Here is a 24,633-nt window from a genome sequence, read left to right as displayed (position 1 = left end):
ATGGCTGTAATTACAATGAGTGGCAGTTGTTTCCTTCTTTATAATGAATAACTGGGGGACGAGTTTTATTCCTGTACAATTGTACAGTGAATGGATTTAGAAATATTACTTATTCAACAAATGCTGTGTGTTTCTATTTACTGAATTGAGTTTCCTCCTCACCCCCCCCCCTCAGATATTTTTGCCGCTTGGCTTTTAATGTTTGATCAATGCAGTTTCTTTGTCTTGTAAAACCATAGGCCGTAGTGCTCCTTGTCTTAAGTTATTCTTTCAAAAGGACTTCGAGGCAACGGAGTATATTTTTAACACAGTCAGAGGCCGCCAACAAGAGTTATTTATTGCAGCACTGGAAAGACATATAAAGGTGAAAGTTTTTTTCTTCTTCATAATATTCTATTGTGTTTCCTTTGTTATTGTGTATGAAATGAAGTCAGTACCCTACATATTTCTATATCCACATCCCCATGTGTGACATGTTCACAAAGAGACAAAGGGTATGAAACGACAGGGAATCCTATTATAATAAACAATACTCCATGGCATACACTCATGTACTTCATTTCACATGCTAATGTTTGGGTTGAAACAATGATCTCTGTGTTGGGACACGCAATAAACAGTATGTGACTTCCTGTCATACCTAATTGTGTTTATAGTAATAGTTCCTTGAAGATTTTTTTTTTACTCTGTTTAGAACGTTGCCTTACTGCTTTTCCATAATATCATATGTAAAGCTTTCACAAGGAATTCAGGACGATAGATGTTGAGGTCACACTAAAAGGCAAAAATAAATCTGCACAGTAAAATAAACAGAATAGAATACAGGGAAGCTGACTTGTTTGCATAGAGACATATATTTAATCAGTCATACTATATATCTCATTTGCTTTTATTTCAAACCTGCTTTGATATTAATAAATCTCATTAAGAAAGCTAAGGGACAATGACTCCCACGGTATGTATACAACGCATGCAGCAGGATGGGCTGAAATGATCCAAAAAACTCTCCGCTGCTAAAATACAGTGAAAACTTCCTTAAAACAGTAGGTATTCTCATGCAGTGAGAAAAGTAATTTAGCTATATAATACTCATTGAATTGCGGGTGGAGAAATGCAAATTACTATTTATATCTCCCTGTGCCCAAATGTGCATTCAAAAACAGTAATCAGAATGGAAACCTGGACAAAATGCTTTGGACAGACAATAAATCTTTTTAGGGCACTGAATTCATAAAACTTTTTGGCCTTTTGGCTAAGATCAAGTTTAATGAAGTAAACCCCTCGGTTTAATCGGTTTAGGGACAACATCAGCTAGTATCCTCAAGTTACAAGCTTCTACCAGGAGGAGGGATACCTATTCCTGGGATAATGAGTAGACTGACAGGCAGATGGCTATAGCCTCTTGACCTTGAGGATATCACTATACTGATGCTGCTATTAGGAGAGTGCCCAATATGCCAACATTTTCCTCTTGTGACCCAGATGTGTAATAATATTCGTAGTTAAGTAGAGGCCCTCTTTAGTGGGATTATAGATCTGCTTTACATTACCCCTGAGGTCCTGTTTGGAACCCTCTAAATAAAGAGCCCTCCAAACCAAAAGCAATGGTATCCTTTGCTTCCCCCCAACCACTCTATGGTGCTACATGATTATCTCAAATATCTACTGACGACTGGGCTATATCATGCCAAGCTTGATGGCTTACATTTTATTTTGTTGCATACCTATAAAAGACATCCTACTGGCAGTTCACCTCTACAACTCCATTCAGGGACTGAGGACATCTTCACCTTCCTGACAAACTGTGTCATTGAGCAACAGAGGCAGGGTCTGGTCACGAGAATCTCACCAACAAGGCCTTACCCAATTCAAAAGAAAATAACATAGGGTTTGGGAGGGCGGCCTACTCTCTGGGTGTTTCAGAGGACTCCCCAATATTCAGAAGTCTCCCATACATTCCGGCAGAGTAAGCAAATATATCATAGACTATAAATTGGATACCCTGGATGGAATTTCAAGAAACAAGACAATATAAAGTTATGTAAGCTTCCTAGCCCTTAAACAACTACCCATTGGAAGCTAAACTCATTTGGAGTTCTCATTCCAAAACCATAGCCCCCTCTTAACCCACACCTATATTTTTCTCAACTCTTTTCCAGTAACTACTTTTCAATTTTCTTTTATTGAGTGAAAAAGAAAAATGAACATCTGGATGTATACTTACTAAGCAGCGGTTCCGCCGAACCGCTGTTTCTCTGCGCTGTGCCATAATTTTTTTATAACAGCAATTTTAATCAAGACAAATCACCAGGGGGTTTGGCTTTAATCAAACTGCCGTTTTAAAAATAATGACGGCAAAGCGTTGACAATCGTCGGAAACGTCGCTTAGTAGATATATCCCCTGGTGTCATGACCTTAAAGCCCATAAAACTATCTGAAATTGTACTGTTTATGTTGGCTGTACAATTGGCATCTCTATAAATAAAGAATTTATTTTACAAACTTTGTACTCAAAGCAATGCATTCGCTCTATGAACCTTGTCTGGTAACGCTCATCAAAAAGCCATAAGACATAAATCCACTAAATAATGCCAAGGGAAAACGTGTTTGACACACAAAAAAAATCTCATCGTTTTAAGCAGATGAAGATCGGGCACAATGGTCCGTAGTATGTTCCCAAAGCATTTCATTTATCAGCTTTATAGTGCACATGAGTATTCTTAGTTTATTAGAGCATACAGAGAGAATGAGACACAAGAAAGGCAGATCATTTCAAAGGAAGGAAATAAACTTTCTAACCTCTCTCACAATTATCTTCATCGCTCCCATCCACACAGTCATGGATCCCGTCACAAAGCCACCTGATTGGTACACAGTAGGCCTTGTTCCTGCAGCGAAACTGGTTCTCTTTACAATCTGTCAAACAATCAACCTGTATGATGGGAAAAGACACGGTTCGAACTTATCAGTGATTTTTACTCATTCCCATAAAATCACAAACAGTAAAGTGGAATTCATGAAATAATAACAAAATAAAACATTAAACTGGTTGCTATTTAGACAGCACCCCTTCAGCCTGTAGCCCTTCAATGGTGTCTTCCTTGGGACCACCACCATCAGGTACGTTTAGCTCATCGTCAATCTCATCTGATAGCATCAAGAGGAGAATGCCGTCAGGCGTTACTCTTTAAGTAACGCCCGACAGCGTTACACTTACACGCTAAGAATTCCAACAGCCAGGACAAGGATGTGGAGAGTAGGATTTACACACATACCCACAGAGCTGGTTTAACCTTTGTAGTAGCACTGACCAGCCTGACCATGGATATTTCATCTCAATTGATCAAGAATTTGAGAATTCCTTGGAATTTTACCATTTTTACAGATTCATCGAACCAGTTCAGGCATCTCTAAGGTTTAGCCCTTAAATCTGAGAGCAGTTATTGGCAGACTAGCTCTCAAACTATATATGGACAAAACTATTACTATTTCATGTGACACATTAATAGTGTTAATTGTGTAGTAACTCTGTGATTCATGAAACCTTCTCTGACCACCGCTAATTGTTGGGATTGAATCCACCAATCCACCAGAATCTTATAATGTAATCTTCTAGAAATAATGTTCTTGCAGCAAAGCATACTAATTACCTGTGTCTGGAAGTAATTACATTGCAGAAAATGCTGCAAATATATCAATGTAGCAACAGTAATGTCTACATAGTCCAATATTGATCTCATTATAGCCCACATAAAGTAACCGAACTGGCGTCAATGCGGGGAACACGTCTGCTACACAGCTTCCCTGTGCATGTCCTGGCCCAGCAAAAGGGCAGTGTGGAGGGTTCAGGGGGGCAGACCTACATCGCCGGGCCCTCCCCTAATTTTTGCTAAGGGCTCCAGCAATCCTATGTACGTCACATAGCTTAGCTCCAGACTCTCCCATGCTCACCTCATCTGAGCCGTCGAAACAGTCATATTCACCGTTACACCTGAGATATGCCGCGATGCACCCTCCACTGTCACAGACATATTCACTGGAAGAACAGGTCAGTGGGGCTGTTAAGGAAAATAAAATATTTATTATAAAATGCCAACTACAGTTTACACCTTCTTGCTTGAATAAACAGGGCAGTTATTGTTCACATCACCAATAAGAAAGCACATTTTCGGCAGGATGACACCAGGCGACCCTAACTCTGGCTAGACACAGTCCTCCTTTCTAGTCACCAGCCAACTAGCTGGCATTGGTCACACCGCACAACAACACATTATAGGTTTAACTACAATAAACCCTTCCCTTTGTTCTAATTACCTCATTAGACCCTGTCCTCCACCTATGTATGTTCAACATAGGAGTCTTACGGAGTAAATTTATCAAGCTAAAAAGGGGAGATGTTGCCTATAGCAACCAATCAGATTCTAGTTATCATTTATTTAGTGCATTCTAGAAAATTTTTGTTAAAATCTGATTGGTTGCTATGGGCATCACCTCCACTTTTCCTTTTTAGAAGTTATATTAAATCTACCCCTTAATGTGACCTCTTGTAACCAACAAAATTAAAGTGAAAAACAAATATATATATTTTAGGAAAAAGAAGGGGGAAAAAACAACATTGGAAGCCATTGGTAGTAGAAATAAGACTGCATAATACATTCCTGCAAACCACATGGTCATTAAAATCAGTGACTAAAGGTGACACTCTTAGACATAGCATAGTACTCAGAAGCATGTAGTGAGCATCAACTGAGTAATTTTCTTATTAACCAAAGCTGGGAGAAAGCTAAGACATTTCAGTTCACCCTCCTCTATAACACAACAAAATATTTTTGGGGTGTTCGGTTGCATTTTAAATTGCTTTGAAAGGCAGAGAAACAGTCATTTAATAAATAAGTGTTGATGTACTAAGCTTCGACCTTCATTAGAAAAAATGTCAAAAAAGCCCTCGGGCAGCACGGTGGCTTAGTGGTTAGCACTTCTGCCTCACAGCACAGGGGCCATGAGTTTAATTCCCGACCATGGCCTTATCTGTGTGGAGTTTGTATGTTCTCCCGGTGTTTGCGTGGGTTTCCTCCGGGTGCTCCGGTTTCCTCCCACACTCCAAAAACATACTGGTAGGTTAATTGGCTACTCTCATCTTGACCCTAGTCTCTGTCTCTATGTGTCTGTCTCTGTATGTTAGCGGATTTAGACTGTAAGCTCCTATGGGGCAGGGACTGATGTGAGTGAGTTCTCTGTACAGCGCTGCGGAATTAGTGGCGCTATATAAATAAATAGTGATGATGATGATGATGATGAAGCCCTTTATCATCATGTATGATGTCTCTTCAGTGTTATGCTTAGAATTACTTCAAAGTTTATACTATCTGGTAATGATATCATAATATCATAGATGTGATCTGTCTTCAATTCAAAGGTTCAATAATTATCTATGTGACTTGAATTAGTGTTTTTTTCTTTTATGTAAAATTAGTGGGAAAGTGTATGATTTTTCTGGCGACTTAATTATTGCTTTCAAAGTTTTACAATTCTATATTACAGCTATTCAAGCTTACTATTCGTTTTATTAAATCCCTTTTTTGTGAATTCCTTATTCTTATATTTACGAAAACATATAAAAAATAAATAAAAGAAAAACGCTTTAATCCAAAGCACAAATATCTGTTTAAGTCCATGGTAAAGCCCTAAAATAGTTGTACTATTAAAATGCTGACTTTAATTACCACAAGACCGAAGATCAGGATGGATCGCACTCTTAAGTTGACATGTTGCTGATTGTACGTTTACTTGGGGAACATTTAATACAGTTGTACACTTCTCGTGATTGTGGAGTAATATTGGATCACAATAAACTAGTCGAGTAACTTACCAGAAAGTCCATTATCGGGCTCACAGCTCTACCGCACTGTATTAACAAATCTCAAAAACCAGACAGTAACCATGACGCTAGCCGGCGAAATCAAACCAAACCAAACAGAACTCAACACACTTAAGAAATAAGTATTGGCATATTTAATTTTAGTTTTGATAACTCTTGTTTTGCACTAGATCTTAAATCTTCCTAATATGATAAGCGTCAATCAAAGTATATTTCCTTCTGAAATTTTAGTTGTTTGAGTGCCTTTAGATAATTGCAATAGAGCAGGGGTCAGGGAACTTTTTTACCTTTTACCCCCAAATATATTTAGATACGCCGACGTTACCCCCTTGGTTTGAAAGGAAGGAAATCATATATTAATAATTCAAAATTGGATTGAATCTATTCAAAATTTCTTTGAAAGCTTCAACTTCAAAACTTCAGGTTTTGGAGAAATGATGTTGCTTCATTTTTGATACAAGAGCATCAATATTGGGGCATTTTGATGTCAGAGCAATTTGGATGCAGTCTTCAGCGTCCAATCGATTTCTTTGCTTTGTTTTTATGTTCGTTAGAGTGAAAAATCCTTGTTCGCAAAGGTAGGTTGTTGCAAAAGGCAGCAACTTTTTGACTGCCTCCTCATGTGCAATTTTGAATGCCTTTGCGGCTGTTGACATCCAAAAATATGACAGATCTGCTTTGTTTTCAAATACAATACGTGCTTCATTATTGCATCAAAGCTCAAGAAGTGTCTCTGCCAACCCTTGAGGCTCTTCTGGTACAACAGCAATTTCACATTTAAAGGGGTCTACAATCCAACCAGCATGTGATCCAGCATGTTAATCGGCAGCATTACCCCCAGGAGTTTCATTTTTACTCCATTTGGGGTAATTTACCACTGTTTCCTGACCACTGCAATAGAGCTTCCATACTTGTCTCTGTCTGAAGACTCCCTGCCTTCCTGGCATAAGGGGGAGGGGAATTCTACAATATTATTGAAGTGAGCACAGGGACAGTGCATTAATATATGTTTCCCAAATTTTGAGTTTATTTTTCCTTAAACCAGCATGAAAAAGGTAATAGTGTCCTTATTTAAAACATAATTTTGTAAAAAGGATGCATTTTTATTTTTGTTGCAATTTTTTCCTTTGGCGCATGGGGAATGGGAGAAAGCACAGAAATTAGATGCACAGATATCTGCGATGACCTTACTTCCACAAGAACATATTTACAGCAAAAACATCTAAAGCAAATAGAATCTTTCCAAATATATTTTGTAGAAAATGAAGCATGGATGATTTAAAATACCTGGCTCACAGTTCTTCTCGTCGTCTCCGGACTTGCAATCCTCATGCCCATCACACTTCCACTTCACTGGTATGCACTGACCCGTGGCACACTGGAACTGGGATTTTGAGCAGCCAATCTCACAGTTTCTCTACCCAAACAAACAAAAATAATAATACATAACCTTAATCTCCAGCGGTAACAAGAACATCGCTCCGCAATACAAACAACGGAACTTTAAAGTTGAGCTTGAATTACAGAAATATTTTCAAGAAGTGGCAGCAGCGAGTCAACTGTGCTGCAACATTTCCTTGGCTGTAAAAGCAGAAAATGATTTAGTTGCTCGCTTCTTACTGCCATTTCTCTGGGAAAATCCATAGCAAGTCACTTACTTGCATGGATACATATATTGCCATTGTAGCAGTGATGTATGTTACAGCTGGACTTTTATTGACATCCTTTAGCTGTTATTATTATTATTTTTTTATTATTTTTTTTTTAAAAAATAGACAAATTAGAGGAAAATATTACCAACAGGTTCCAGTTCTAAATAGAGCACATTAATTTAATTACATGCAGAATTATATATGTGTATCTACAACCTACTTTGCAACTCTCCCGGAATGTCCGGGAGACTCACGAAATCTGGGTCGGTCTCCCGAACACCCAGGAGAGGATGCAAGCCTCCCGCATCCCGCAATTCTCTGGCCAAAGTAACGCGCTTCACCGCGAATCATTTTGCCCCCGCATGAAACCGGCATTTTCGGCGCTGGGGGGTGGGGACAAAATGTCGCGATTGACCGTGCCCCTCCCGCCCTCTAGTCACGTCCCTCTCCCGGACGGCACTGCCTGAAAGTAGGCAAGTATGATATACATTTTTTCTGGTTTATGTTTCAACATTCTAATCAAGGGGCTCAATTACGGCGCAGCTGAACCATATGAAATGCTGTGGAAGAATATTTAGCTAAAAAAAATTACATTTTGTACAGAGGAAGCATTTGCAAGGTGTCACTCTAGCCACACCCCGATAAATTTCCCTCAAATATGTTCTTTATTTAATTGTGCCTTGTCCATGGGGATGCATATAATAATTATTATTATTATTATTATCATTACATATTATGCAAGGGATTGTGACACAAACAAATTACATACAATGACATGAAACAGAAGGTAAGGTTATTACTGCCCCAAGGAGCTTACAATCTAAGAGATGTGGGGAACACTTGATACATAAAGTAGTAGAATAACAATTGTAGCTGGTGCTGGGGAAAGTGTGTGACTTCTGTAAGGCAGAAGCATTATCAGTCCCAAATATTAGGCCTTTGATGACTGGGATTTCTATACAACTTCCACTGGTGTGGTATGACTGCAATAAGGAGAGACATAGAGGTATATTTACTAAACTGCGAGTTTGAAAAGTGGAGATGTTGTCTATAGCAACCAGATTCTAGCTGTCACTTTGTAGAATGTACTAAATAAATGATAACTAGAATCTGATTGGTTGCCATAGGCAACATCTCCACTTTTTCAAACCCGCAGTTTAGTAAATATACCCCGTAGAGTATTGTTATGTTATACTTATGTGTTGATGATCAGGAAATGTAGTTTTTTTGGTCTGCTGTCATATATTTGGCTGTCATATATTTTGCTATATAATTACTCTAATTTGACCATGACCCCAATGACATTAGTCTTCCTCCTTGAGCTAGATAACACACTCAACTTACTGTACTGCGAGATGATCAACAGACATAAATAAGATTGACAGGAGCGTTCTGGGGTAAGATAAGTGGATGATGGGAATCAAGCTCTTTGTAACACATTTATATAAACTAAAGTCCTTCCACATTTTTATTTTAAGTGTTCATGTTAATATTTACATTAATAATTAATTAATTACAAACTATAGGGTTAGTGTACCTTTAAATGCATTGACCATAAGGAAAATGCTCCCTTGCATCCATGTTTAATGAACGTTCTACATTTACCAAACAGTAGAGATTATGAATGCTGAAGCAGGAGGCAGATAAACATTACCATTGCTCGCCCGTAATAAATGGCTCCTTTGTCTACTTTACTTGCAAAAAAGAAGTTATTTTTCTCTCTTTTTTTCCTCCCAGGTATGAGTAAAATACAAACGCAGGTCAAGGCCACGCTGTATTTGCAATGAAATGAGAGGAAGGAATTGAAGTGCCATATTTCAATTTTTGCAATCTAGTTCACCATTCTCTGGAGCCTTTTTAGAGGAACATATTTGAATTTGATCGAGACTTTCAATAATATTCTAAGTTGCAATAAAAGTTACTCAGAAAGAAAAAAAAAAAAGGAAAAGTACTTTCCAAGAACAGGATGTCCATCAACACCAGCAATATATATATGTTTATAAATATCAGTATATTATACAATAGCATACATGTGACCATAAATAAATACATGCACTATGCAAAACTGACATAACACTCTTTAGGACCTGTAATACACATTTTATTTATTTATTTCATTTAAACTCCACTTCATCATCATCATCATTTATTTATATAACTCCACTTCGTAAAAAATGTCCACCCTGAACCCCTATTCTCTTGGTTGTGAAGAAAAAAATGTTTCTCAAGCAGGGCTTCGGTCAGAAAAAAACGATGTCTCCGGCAGGGCTTCTCACTGAAGCCCTGCTGGGGTTTATTCTGTGACTATAAGCTCACAATATAGAGGAACATTAAAAAAAACAAGAAGAAATCAGGCTAGAAACAGACTTAATAAGCTTAGTAGGACAATCTAATCTTTCTAAGAACATTCTATATTTCTAATAAAATAAATTAAAAAGTTCAGTCTTATTTAATTGTACACAGCGTTTAAAAAAATGACTTTTATGATAGTTGTAAGTAAAAGGTAATGAATAAATTAGAAAGATGGATAGAGAATGGAAAGAAAGTTAGATTTAATACATGGGTCAGTTTTATCCAAGTAGGTCAATGAACAAGAAAGCAATTATATGTGAGCTCCAAATTCTGTTAAAAATATAATATTATAGATTCTACTGAGCTTGTCAGGGAAAGTGAGGTGGTAACCAAAATGCCTCGTACAGCCGCATCTGGTCCTCGGACCTCCAGTTGTACAGCCCCAATATAGGTTATAAGATTGAAAAGTATAAGGAGACAGCAGAATAGAAAACTCCTTCTTGTTTCACGGGATGGGTTATTAGTGACACCTGAAGACACAAAACTGCACAACTACCAAACCTTTATCTTTAATATAATTATTTGTTTCAGAGAGTAAACTCATAGGGGTATATTTACTAAACTGCAGGTTTGAAAAAGTGGAGATGTTGCCTATAGCAACCAATCATATTCTAGTTATCATTTATTTAGTACATTCTACAAAATGATTGGTTGCTATAGGCAACATCTCCACTTTTTGAAACCCACAGCTTGATAAATTTACCCCCAAGACTCCAAGGAGGTTACTTTAGAGTTTGGAACACACTAAATGATTTACGGGGGGTTTTACATTAGAATTGAAACGTCTCTTGCCAGGTTCCAGCAGTTGAGACAATATCTTGGGCTCACTAGACTGGCAGAATGGAAGCACACGTGGTTATATCATTTTGTTACAAAGGGCGACGTAAATATTAACTTTCTCGGAACTCTGATATTACAGATTATACCCCTTTCCATGCATGGCTAACTATTACAAATTGACATATACCCAGGGTTTTTTTTGTCATAGAACGCTCAGAACGGTGTTCCGGCACCTTTTTTCCATGGGTTTTCAAAGTTTAATTAACTTTTTAACATTTAATTTATTTTCTCTGTGGTGCTGCTACAGTGCAGCACCGCATCTTAGTGTGTGTCCTGCTTCCGGCTCCGGCAGCGTCATGACTTCACGACGCTGCCAGTGAGAGGAGCCGCGATCAAGCAGAGAAGTGAGAAAAGAAGCATAGAAGGTAAGTACAGACTACAGAAAGTGGGGGAGGGGCGCAGAAAGAGAGGGCTACAGAAAAATGAGGGGGCAGAAAGAGAGGGCTACAGAAAAATGAGGGGGCAGAAAGAGAGGGCTACAGAAAAATGAGGGGGCAGAAAGAGAGGGCTACAGAAAAATGAGGGGGCAGAAAGAGAGGGCTACAGAAAAATGAGGGGGCAGAAAGAGAGGGCTACAGAAAAATGAGGGGGGCAGAAAGAGGACTATAGAAAAATGAGGGGGGCAGAAAGAAGTCTGCAGAAAAACAAGGGGGGTAGAAAGAGAGGGCTACAGAAAAACAAGGGGGGCAGAAAGAGGCGAGTTCCGGCACCTTTTTTTCTTACAAAAAAAGTACTGCATATACTCATCTATACAGACATATACATTGAACCGGGAAAAGAAATTAGGAATATTATTGGAATAATATATTCCACTCTATCTGAATAAGTCCTTCAAGTGTGCAGATCAAAGGAACAAACTACAATCTTCTGATGAGGAGGTACGACTCACCCTCCTCTATTCACTGGAAGTGCCCAGTTGTCCCTGTTTTATTTTAAGGTGATGGTGTTTATTCACGGTGGGGCTGCCGAGCTATAAAACCTTTTTGGAATGAGGTCATGTCACCCAATTATAACCCAAATAACAAAACCTTGTACTTCTCTCCTGAGATACAGGGCTATATCAATATAACTGTAGAAATCCACGCAAATTAAGCACTTAATTAATGTTGCAATAGCTATGATTCAATTTAAATGTTAGAAGCCTGATGCACCTACACTAATAGTTTGGTTACAATGGATAGAGAAGGTGAGAAAGTTGGAGGGGAGGAATCACTAAATATACATATGGGGTAACATGGGATATTTGATTATTTCTTTATGGGATCTAATGTGTATAAAACAATGATGCAGAAACTTAACTCAAACCTTCAGCCTGCTGACAGGTCTATGACAAAAGCCTTTCTAGAATTCTAAATGAATGTTAAGTCTATATTGTGTTAAGCAGTCTGAGTCTTTGAATTATTTTCTTATTCTCTCCACTACCTGCTGTGTATAGTCTGCTTTGTTAACAGATTGTATACAGTATTCCTTCTGCTTATTTAATATACATATTAGAATGTTTGTTGTCCGTTTGATTATTTCTCACGTCTGTATTGTCTGTGGCTTTGGTGCATGCTCACTGTATGTCAGGATGTGTGTATTTTCCATTAAAACAGAATTGATACGATAGGTCTGAAATGCCTGCAAACATCATTCTGCACTTACATGTGTCTTCATTACTTTATTACTGGAACTAAATACAAAGCAAACACCAATCCCCAGCACAAACATTGTCTTCATAATGATGATTTGTGAAGGTCAGAGAGAGCTGTTGTGTAACATCGACATCCCTCCGAGCCCTGAACAATAATTGAAGGAAATGGTTCTGTCCTCGTCTCGGAAGCATTAGGGAATATAGATGCTCTACATAGCTTTGACCGGACGACACATATTTAAAGATCACTTTGGCCTCAGATAGTGGTCTGGTTTAAATGATCCAGTTTAATATTAAGATTAAAATTGATCAATCGGATAACAATGACCTTTTATCCTAGAGGCAGGGTAAGTAGATGAGTGCTATTTAGACTTATAGAAGCTGCTAAATAGATCATTGATCGGTATCATGACTGCAAGTAAAACACCTGGGGGTAGATGTACTAACATTCTATAAAGGAAAAGTGGAGGTGTTGCCCATAGCAACCAGATTCTACTTATCATTTTCTAGAATGTGCTAGATAATGATAGCTGGAATCTGATTGGTTGCTATAGGCAACAGCTCCACTTTTCCTTTTTAGAAAGTTTAGTAAATCTATACACTGAAGTGTTCACATTCCCCCTTGTTTTGGGGTATAACTAGATGCATTTTATACTAAAGTTATATACATATATATATATACATATAACCAACCGACAGAGGAGCAGAACAAGCACCAAAAGTCAACACCTGGCCGTCACCCTTCACACATGGCTGACATAGAGATCAATAACTAGTATATGAACTTGAGCCAGCGAACACAAGCGAGGGAATGGCGTCAGGAACACAAACGCCTTGTTGAAAAAGGCAAAATGGTCAACGGAAAAACTACTTGTAACAATGTATCTGTTAAACAAGTGTATAATACAAATCATTACCTCGTCGGTGCCATCCACGCAGTCATATTCACCGTCGCACCAAAACCTGGTGGAGATGCAGTCGCCGTTACCGCACAGGAACTCTTTCAGGGCACATGTCTGAGGTTCTGCAGAAAACACGTTTCATTATAAAAAATAAAAAAAACACGGGTTAAGGTAATTAGGCACTATTATTATTATACCCACACTGACCCTTATTAATTCAAATTAATTAATTGGTACTAGTCTCTATAATCTGTAACAAAACTAAATGAGAATTTATAAAAAGTTGAACTGGTCTTGGTCAGCGTCTTACTATCTAAGTAACTGTATAACTACATATCTTGCTCCAATAATTAATGTTTCTTCATTGTGAATATGATGACCACACCATGTTCACGACCTAACTTGCAATAGCAGCCATTTAAAACGTACCCTGCTCTCCAAATCTCTCACTTTCCGACCCTTTGCTAAAAAGCACATTAAACGATGTCTTCCCAAAACGTTACCCAACATACAGAAAACCACTTTTTTACCAGTCTGGCCGTCTGAACTAAGCAAACGTTTTCTTATCTTCAGTATCTCAATAGGGGGAATTCAATTAGCTATTTCTACCGCAAGTGCCGAAAATGCGCATGGCGCAATATCCTTGTGCCACAACGCTGGCAACTGAATTCCAAACCTGGTCCTCAGGGTGTCCTATCAGGGCATGTTTTCCATCTCTCCTCGCTGGAGCACAGGTGTAGTCATTACTGACTGGCACAGTGTAACAGATCCACAGGTGGTAGAATTATCTCACTTGTGACCCAGAAAACCTGCACTGTTCAGGGTCCCTGTGTGTGTGTGTGTGTGTGTGTATGTTAGGGAATTTAGACTGTAAGCCCCAATGGGGCAGGGACTGATGTGAGCGAGTTCTCTGTACAGCGCTGCGGAATTAGTGGTGCTATATAAATAAATGTTGATGATCATGATGATGTTGGTTCTGGATTGTGATGCTGGGTCCACTATGATAAAATGTAAAAGATTGCACCAGAGGGAGAAAGAGCATGAACAAATTGAAAAATTTTGTGGTTGTTGTAGGATGCACAACAAGCTTTTTAAAATTGATCATTTTCATCTTATGTACAACATTAACAATGAGCAAGACTGTGTTCGGACCAATGCCAATACTCATTGGAACACTTTATTCTAGAAAAACTGTGTACGTGTGTTGTTCCTCTTGATTAATAGTGAGATCATCTTGTTGTACCGTTTCTGTATGAAGTATGGAGTTTATAAGAGTCGATCAATCGTCTATATTTTCACTTACTCACCCAGTATGTACTGTAATATACAGTGACAGAGAAATCATTATAATTGTTTGATGTTCTGTTATTCATGACGTTCTAAAAAGGTCACATACAAAACTAACAAACAGCCATTCTCTCCCAAACTCACATTTTCCCCTCTCAATGCTGGAATTTTATTCCTTAGAATCAACATATAATTACCAAAGGAACCCGGAGCAATCACAGAGAAAAGCAGCCTCAGAAGAAAGACTATAATGTTGTCTATATTGCTTTTCAATGCCATTAAATAACAGCTCTGAGTAATAAAACTTGTCAAATTGCTTTCTGCAAACAAGTGAATTAGTAATATATATTTTTATTTATATATATATATATATATATATATATATATATATAATAGAAATATTAGTATGCAATTTAGCATGGCGATTTTAAATAATTGTAATAATAATAATATTGATGATAATAACGAAATGGAATTACACTGTTCAGATTATTAGAAAATTATATTTCACTCAAGGGAACTTGCATTCCAATGAAAAGCATAAATGATAATTGATCACATTGCAATCACTTGTTGATTCATTTTATCCAAACTTGCTGAGTGAGCAGTGTATGGATTGGGGATAAGGGACATGTTGGGTTTACACATTGGCGTCACTGGTCCGTGTCGAATTGATAGGCCGCATTTTCAGGAATATGGCTTAGGCCCGGAAAATGGCTGCCACAATTACATGAAGCAACAGGTAAACTTTAAATAGAGTTTTAAGAGGGGGCATTAGAGCTGCCCAATCGGATTTAGCTCTGCCCACTAAGAGGTGGAGCCCGCCCCTTTTGCACTTAAAATTAAAATGCAGTTGAGGGGCATGGAAACTGAAAACATACCTCCCAACATGTCTGACCCCAGCAGTGGGATAGGGGGCGTGGCCACACCACAAAGTTATGTAGCCAATTGCGCCATGGTGCCATATTACCATAAATTGGTCTAATGTTCTTGTTTTCTGTTTGTTTAAATACGGAATGACTCCTGAATATCGCTTTAGCGCACACTGAGCGGAGGCGAAATGCACATCTTAATGTTCACTGACTGGGCATTACCCATCCATAGTTGACCCAATTTATTTTAAAACTTTTTTTATTTTTTTAAAACTGGTTCTTTAGTTTTATGAACTGTGGGGGAATATTTTCGCCACGTATGCTATTGTTTCCAGTCCATTATATTTTTTGCTGAAAGAGTGGGCAAGACGTGGTCACAAATAGAGCAAGAAGATTGTAGGAGATTGCCAGTAAGTACATTGTACGTCTGTGGTCAGACAGCACTGGACACATGATCACGGCTCTCCAGTCTGCTCTTATCTGTCATACATTAACCTGGAGGTAAAATCACACCCTCAATTCTCCGTTCTTCCTGATCTTACATGGTTCTCACACTCTTCCTGCATACAATGAGGTGTTTTGATGCTTGGATGCAGGCTTAAATGGTTCGATCAAAATATGAACCAATACTTCATGTTTTCATTTTGCTAGATACACACAGATATGCAGAGTTAAGGATAAGCGCTGACAACAACTGGCCTTTTGCTTAAAGAGTGGAGTACAAAACAGGGAGAAGGCCTCTTCATTCACTTCCCCATTATACCATGTTATTTGCATACTTCTATCGAGTAGGTTGTCCATTGATAAGGCTCCAATTAACACACTGTAGCAGAGAATGTGATTACTGTATAAAAAATTTTTTTTTACATTACTACCATACAAAGCTTGGCTGGTAATGTAATCTCTCACACTTACTTTATCCATTAATGCAAGTCACTATATACTATGGGCCTGATTCATTAATGAAAGGAAAGCAAAGAAATGAGTAACTTTGCACTTTGGAAAAACCATGTTGCATTGGAGGGGGAGGCAAATTTAAAATGTGATGGCAGATCTATAGTTGGGGTAGGACATGTTCTAGATCTACTTTAAAATTCAGTGTACAGATAAAGCTATCACATATTTGTGTGCTACATGAAAAAGCAGACAGTATTTCTTTTATGTGCAAAATAATAAACTAATTTGCACCCCTTGCATTGCAACATGGTTTTGTCCAGGAGGAAACTTACTAATTTTTTTTTACCTTACTTTCCTTAATGACTACTGATTGAATATTACTTACCTGATGCTCTAGCGAATCTTCCAATGTTTGTTAGATGTTGGCTGTGCTCTCCTGTCTGCTGCTGAGATGGGCTTTTGTTAAATCAGACAGCATGTTGTCAATGACCCATTCACTTCAATGGGAAATTCACAGCAGAGGGGCACTGACAACACCACTGCATGATTGATAAAGGCGAGCAGCAGGAACAGCGAGGAGAGATGCTGGATCTCTATAGACAACAGGGAATCCACTGGAACCGAGGTAAATAATATTCAGTATTATTGTTTAACTTCATTATCAGTAGAGTTGTCCGCTAAGCAGACTTTGAATATAAGTGTTTTTAAAATTTCAGTTTGGTTCAGCCTGACATAGAATTTAAGACATAAATGTTTCATCATAATGAACGTACATGATGAAATTGGAACTATACGGGTAACGGAATAAAAATCGGTACCGAACCATGCTGAGCTTAGCCAATCACAGCCTGTAAAAATAAAAAACGCTACCGAACCATGCTGAGTTTAGCCAATCACAACCTGTAAAAACACTATCCACTTTGAATAATAATTTAAAGGTACCTTTGGTACAGCTATATAACGGACCTCTATGAATAAGGGAAGCACACTTACTGCAGGATTCTTCATCTGAATTATCTCCGCAGTCATTCTGTCCATCACACCTCCAGTGGTCCGGAATACAGTTCTTATTTTTGCATTGATACTCATGGGGACCACATGCCTTTTTGTCTGTAATGAAAGAATAACTGAACCATTGTGTCTTTATTGTTCAATCAAATGTACTTGTAAGAAAAAAAAAAGGTCAGTTTAAAATTAATTAAAGATAATATATTAAATAGTCAATATACTGCATGGGTATGTCAACGTACAAATGATAACAATAGTCCAAAAAGAGGTGTTACTAAAATGATTAAATTATTAGGAAAAAAGACTTACCCTCTGCTACTAGCCTATGACCATAAGTTGTTGTATTGTGAAAGGATTGTCACAAGTGGTCGAAGTGGAAATTTAGAAGTGGCGAATGAAAGTAATAGAATTTGATAGTTTTACAATGAAGGCAGTAGGCGGTATAACTAAAATGGCAATAAAATCTAAATAAATATTTGTCTTTTGATATTCACAATTAACAAATACTAGGGCAAATACTATAACATGGTAGTATGACTTTAAATTTAAAAAAGTTCTAAAACTACTCTTTATATAAAAAGGTGGCTTAGTAATTAATGCTAATTACACGCTTGCAGATCATGTAAACAAATGTGATTGCTTTTTTTTTCACTTTTTTCAAGATTGGAAAAAGTGGATGGTTGATGTCCCCCATTGGCAGGGGTGAATTTCAGGAGGGCCTTGCAGGGTTAGTAATGTTACTAAGCTATTAACTGTATGTCATAACGATTTGGCCATTGAAAAACATCTCTTGGGTTACAGCAAAGACAATGAGATTTTTAATATTATCCCTTCCAACTTTTTGACACTCGCAATTATCTCTCATCCCTACATGTCCTCATGTAGATTTGGACATAAGCCCATTTGCATAGCGTGAATACGAATTTGACTACTGCGCATGCACACGAAAAAGACTTGCGCTTGAGTTTGTATGCAGAACCAGTCGCATCTTATGTATACAACTTCTTACACTTATAAAGGCGTATCGGGGGAGGCAAGGACCGTGCAAGTGTAAGCCAAGTAGTATGAGTCTTTTTTGTGTACATGCACAACAGTGAAATTCATGTTTTAGGCTACGCAAGTGGATTTGCATCCAAGTATACATGAGGACCATGGTGGCAGACAAGTAGGGATGAGAGGTTTTTTTTCAGAAACAATTTACGTCTACGTTTTAGACCAAAATTACGTCCAACTGAACATAATGCCCCATATGAGAATTCATTCACTAAAATCCATACTGAATCAGTATTCATACAAATGCAAAAAAATGTATTCTCTAGGAACTGGTGACATCACTGTAGCGTGAAGTATTTTTTACCTCAGATATGTCACAAGCTCCTTGTGAGTGAATTAGCCTCATTCTCATTATTGGTTCAGCACACAAAATGGCTACCTCCACTGTATACTTCAAAGCAGTGAGGCAGTAAAATATTTGGCACTATACGTTTCAGATTAAATTAGTCACCTTCACGGTGATGAAAAGAATGTGGTTTTTTTTACTTAATTACCACAGTATTTTAATTTATTGGTTTAGCCCTTGATTGGTTTAATGAGTTGAACATAGTCTCAATAAAAACGTAGAAAGCAATTCATCGAAGTAATTAACACTGCAATTCGCTGAATACTCCGAGTAATATAAATGAAATGTACACAACATATATTCAGGAATTTATGGTGGAACAACGGGGACAAATGTGTGTTTATTTTTCTGGAACCTATTCCGGCTGAACACAGTGATATTGTTTATGGTGTGCATTAAATATGAGCCAGATATTGCAGTTATTAGGGAGTTTTTCTTGTTTAGTAAGAAGTTTTCACAAAAAAAAAAAAAATCCCAGCAAATATAAAACGATGAACAGAAATATTAATGTACTCTGTGGATAAAGTGACAGATTATTACAAACTCCCTAAACCAGATATTTAACTAGATTTTACTCTGTAAAGCAAATTCTGTATTATGTAAGCATTATAATGAGGAGGCTTCTGGGAAATACGACTTTGTGTTTCAACTACATTCTAAACTTTTTACCGATAATTACTAGTGTATATATTCTTAGGGGCTAATGCAGAGTTGTTTGCAAAATGAGCGTAAACTGTCTCGAATTCAGCTAGACAGTCCCCATTTTAGCGCTCTGTTCCGCTGTCCTGCCCAGGGACAGTTTTGTCCCATTGGTGGGAATGTTGGGGGAGGAGGGGTATGTAATGGGCAGCCCAGCACTGCAGCACTCTGGGGGCATGGCCACACCCACTTTGTGACATGGCCACGCCTCTTTGTGAGATGATCACGCCCCCTGTTCTGCTGCCGGGGGCAGACATGTTAGGAGGTATGATCTCCTAGCGGTTGTATATGTGTGTTTCTGTACTCAGTCAACGTTAAAACGCCCCTTTTCCCCCCATCGAGCTTTTCCAATCACAGTCGTTTGTGTAAGTACCAAAATCGCGCAAGTCAGCATAGCGCATACGCCTTCACCCACATGGGCATGCGCACAGTGATTACACGTGGGATATGCTAAGTAAACTGGTGCACGTCCCACTCCCTTACTGTTTATAAGTAAATCTGCAAATATATGATATAACATATGATAAATAGGATATGCCATCGAAGTAACGGCATATTGGTTAAGGTACACGAACATAGCAGAAAAAGTCGATTTTCTGATTTTAGACAGACACTCAGAGAACAAATCACTGGAAACTTTTCATCAGAATAATAAAGGGTCAGAGAAAAGATTCAGCAATATCACTATATGGTTACAAAAAGTTAATTATTAAATGGTTAAATATCACCACCAATTTCCCCCCACAATGCTGTGCTTGGATGACAAATAAGTAAAGAGGGGAAGGGAGAGGGGGATGGGGTTGGTGCTTGTGGCAAGACACAGGGAGAGGGGAACGTGACTCCAGAAAACATTGAGCCTACACCCAATCTATTTTAATTAAGGTATAAAAAAGAGCAGTGAAACAAGATAATCTAAAAGGCAAAATGATTACAGCTGTAAATTAATCATAACTAAATCTAATTAAGAATTGAAATAAATAATACATACTTACCTACTTTTGCAAAGTTCTTTCTGGGAGATAGGCGTGACTGGCGGGTGGGAGGGAGCGGGGCACGGCCAAGCGCATCATTTTGGCCCCGCCCCCCACAACGAAAATGACAAATTGCGTCATTTTGGGAAGACAGTAGCAGGATGCGGGAGATTTGCCATCTCTCCCGGGAGTCCGTGAGACCGACCTGAATTTCGGGAGTCTCCCGGACATTCCGGGAGAGTTAAATAGAAGGGATGGTGATTCAACGCTCCCTATAATTGTGGAATGTGGATGCTGCAGCCTTGTGGGACCGGAGGGGAAAGGGGGAAGGGGAAGGGGTAGGTAAAGGGTGGCTCAACCCTTGGTTACAGTAACAATAATTGCTAGTCCCTGGGCGCATAAACAATAATACCATGTAAAATAGACAGTTTATTTGATAATAGAGTTGCAACTCTCATATATAGCTGTACATAAAACACACATGAAGCAGTGGTGCAAAAAACTTGATCTGGTAAGTCAATAACAGCAGATTATATACAACAAGCATATATAGCAAGCATAGGTGGGCAATAAAGAGCAATATGCATAAATGATGTTAGTAAACCAGCTGGTAGCCGATCGGGCTAATCGTAAGTGCAACAAGTGCTGGGTTCCCAGCCCACATGTCCATCACGCACCTTTAAATAAATGCAAACAATGTCCAATTGTGGATTTCATAAATACGTTCCTCCTGGGTGAGGATATGAAACAAATGGGATAGTGCAGACAGTTGAATATCCACATATAGGTAATGGATCAGTCCTGAAACAAATCCTGGTTCAAGAGTGGCAATAATTGGCAGATAAGTCCATCGGCTGAGCCCAATTGTGGAGACTGGTTAAAGGACTTACTCTTAGTGAAGCGGAATACAGTTCACATAGTTGTGGTTAATCCATAACCTGAAGCGCTCCCTTGTGTTTTGGGCCCGTTGCCGTGGAGATGTTCTCACGTCCTGCTGCCTGGCGGAAGTGCCAGCACTTGTTGTACTTACGATTAGCCCGATCGGCTACCAGCTGGTTTACTAACATCATTTATGCATATTGCTCTTTATTGCCCACCTATGCTTGCTATATATACTTGTTGTATATAATGTGCTGTTATTGACATACCACATCAAGTTTTTTGAACCACTGCTTTATGTGTGTTTTATGTACAGCTTTATATGAGAGTTGCAACTCTATTATCAAATAAACTGTCTATTTTACATGGTATTATTGTTTATGCGCCATGGGACTAGCAATTATTATTCCGGGAGATTTGGCAAGTATGAAATAATATTGTTACAGATATATACCTTAACCTGTCCATTCATGCAATAATTTGGATGGCCAACATGGATGATTTATACCAAACCGTTCCCCCACATACTACATAAAATAAGAATGAAACAACTGCGGCTGGTGGATAATCCAGTTCGCCACTGAGCGCAATCAGTCACTGTGTGCGGAATCCATCCAATTCTGGTGGCGGCCTTAGCGTTAACAACTGAAAATTTCACTAATTATTTTACTAACCTACTATTGGATGCTATATAGGTTATGTCTTCTACATGACAGACATAACAATACATGTGTGTGAATACAGATGGCGCACGGTCGTTTTAGAACTCTGGAATACGCGTCTGATCGCATCACCTGCTGCGCTTCGTGCTATCGTTAACCTCATCTGCCGCTCAAGGGCTTCGTGAACCGCGAGATCCGCATGTCGTCTAAAATATACATAAGCCGTGTGTATCTATCTATCTGTGAGTGTAATTATAAAATATACCTATATTCACATGTTTGCGTAATACATAAATAACTATCTTTATTAATCAGGTCACGATGTTGGTATCTGTGAAATAAGAATGTGCCTTGAGCCACTAGAAAACTACTGATGGAAGAGAACAAAGATTGCTCATTATCTCACCCACCACAATTGTTCTTTTTATGCTGCGTTTCCAGCCAGGTATCAACATTCGGTTTTTATGTTTTCGACATTAGTAAGATAAGTAAGTGACAAGAGATTACATTTGTCTTCTATATAATGGGATACAAAGGTTAATTTACTGTGCAGCTCTTAATTGCCGGCGCAGACCTTTGACTCTCGTCTAATTGTGAAGCTAGGAGATGCGCTCTGCAAAAGTAATGAATTACACTTACTAGGGTTTTTTTTTTCGTCACAGTAGGTAGCTAATTACTTTAACCAGTTTCACAAAGTGCATAAAACTAGTCACCGCTGAGGCTGAAATAACTGCCTACAAAGACGGAGAGATCATGCATATTTATAAATCTCTGCGCTGAATCTTTGATCAACCTGTTCTTAGTCTCTATAATTATTACAGACTACAGGTAGCTCATCTACAGGACTTTATCAGTCTCTTAAGCACAAGAAACAAACCCAGGGCTTGGTCCAAGGGCCGTTTCGTTTTCCCTACGCGGGACGTGAGTAAATGCAAGATCACATCCATTGCGAATTTGTAAAATCACACACATCCTATCATATTTTTTCCACCCACCGTTAAATAAATGAAAAAATAATATTCAGGATCATGTCCTGCTATTTAGCAATCAGAGAATTGAAAATAGCAGAGAGTAGGATCAAATATTGTGTTGGCAAAAGTGCCTTGTCTGCTGTTTACTTGGCTGCAAGAGATGTGTTCAATCGCGGATACTCACCGCAGTTAGCCTCATCAGAGCCATCGGCACAGTCAGAATCCTCATCACACACCCAGAGTTTAGATATACAGTGCTTTGTGGTTTTACACTGAAAGTGATCTGGAGAGCAGCTATTTTCAGCTGAAAGTAAAAATAAGATTGAGCTGAATGCACCCTATTTACAAAACTGTACATTGTTATTACAGAACAGACCTGGGGGTATATTTACAGCAGGTTTGAAAAAGTGGAGATGTTGCCTATAGTAACCAAACAGATTCTAGCTATCATTTTGTAGAATGTACTAAATAAATGAAAGCTAGAATCTGATTGGTTGCTATAGGCAACATCTCCACTTTTCCAAACACACAGTTTAGTAAATACAGCCCCAGGTCTCTCATTCAGTGGGTAGAAATACTAATTTTCCACTAGGAATGCAATGACACATGGATGACCTCAAGTAGGTGAGAAAACTGCAGCATTATGAATATCTTAATAAGATTTGGGGGTATATTTACTAAAATGTCTCAAAAGGAAAAGCAACCAATCCGATTCTAGTTGTCATTTACCTGGCACATTCTAGAAAATGATTTTAATGCATTAGGAGAAAGCACCTGCAAAAGATACGTCTCCTAGAGACCTATCTGCGGCTGCTCTCAACTTGCATACCATGTAACATGTGTGTGAACACGCTTTTACATTGCTAGGCTCACCCACTACCGTTCCCGTTCCAGCTCTCTAAGTGCAAAGGGAGATCTGTCTCGGTAGGAGTGCAAACTGAGACGGATCCTTGGCCAAAAGTGTTGTTCGCGCTGATCAGTTGGACTTGCATCCGACCCTGTATGAGGTCCTAAATGCATAGGCAAACCAAGGGGGGGATTCCTAGTGTCTGGAAACTCCCCTCCAAGCCTGGGGCACTGTCTAATTGAGGTGGCTGGACCCTGCCCCCGCTTCACACCGCTCTGCTTGAAAAGAGAGAGCTCTGTGCACCTAACAGTAGTGCATGCAGCATTGCCCATGTATATTATGGAGATAGAAAGAGTTGGAGAGCAGCCAAACACTGTCTAGAATTATAGCCACACCCCCATGCATGCTGGTCACACCCACTGGTGGTGTGGTGTGGAAACCTCCCTCTACAAATCCTGTGTTTGCCCCCGAAATGCATCTTAAAAGGACAGTATTCTAAAACATTATTTAGTGAATATCTAATATTCTGCACATCTGGTAGAGTTCTACTCACTGAATTTAACAATAAAACAAGGGTACTCCCATGCCTTTAGAGATGGTAGGTTTAGCAGAAATGGATTGGTAAAACAAACAGCGGTTCTTCCATTTTCTATGGTTCTTTAACTGTTTATTTGAGCGTATATCATACTTGCCGACTTTCTTCAGCTCCCTTCCGGGAGCCAGCCAGTGGAGGTGGGCGTGAGGGGGGCGGGACGGCCAAAATAGCGATTCGTTTGGGATCTAATTCTGCCCACTTCACTAGGAAGTGGGGCACTTCCTAGTGAAGTGGGCAGAATTCGGGAGATTGCCACACTCGCCCGGGAGTCCGGGAGACTCTCGCAAAA

General features: G+C 38.8%; 1 protein-coding gene across 1 annotated transcript in view; it reads right to left on the bottom strand.

Moving 5' to 3' along the window:
- The window catches only part of LRP1B (LDL receptor related protein 1B), a 728,477-nt gene that overhangs the window by 88,590 nt on the left and 615,254 nt on the right, over window positions 1–24,633 (bottom strand). Inside the window, exons 65-70 of the mRNA XM_075181401.1 lie at window positions 23,087–23,206; window positions 17,307–17,423; window positions 13,273–13,379; window positions 7,166–7,295; window positions 3,952–4,058; window positions 2,800–2,932 (exon numbers count right to left, since the gene is read on the bottom strand). Coding sequence (XP_075037502.1) covers window positions 2,800–2,932; window positions 3,952–4,058; window positions 7,166–7,295; window positions 13,273–13,379; window positions 17,307–17,423; window positions 23,087–23,206 — 714 coding nt within the window. The remainder of the gene's footprint in view (window positions 1–2,799; window positions 2,933–3,951; window positions 4,059–7,165; window positions 7,296–13,272; window positions 13,380–17,306; window positions 17,424–23,086; window positions 23,207–24,633) is intronic.

This window comes from Mixophyes fleayi, chromosome 7 (assembly GCF_038048845.1).
Source record: "Mixophyes fleayi isolate aMixFle1 chromosome 7, aMixFle1.hap1, whole genome shotgun sequence".
NCBI lineage: Eukaryota > Metazoa > Chordata > Amphibia > Anura > Limnodynastidae > Mixophyes > Mixophyes fleayi.
The sequence above is the reverse complement of the archived record's forward strand: the minus strand, read 5'-3'. Positions and strand labels throughout refer to the sequence as shown.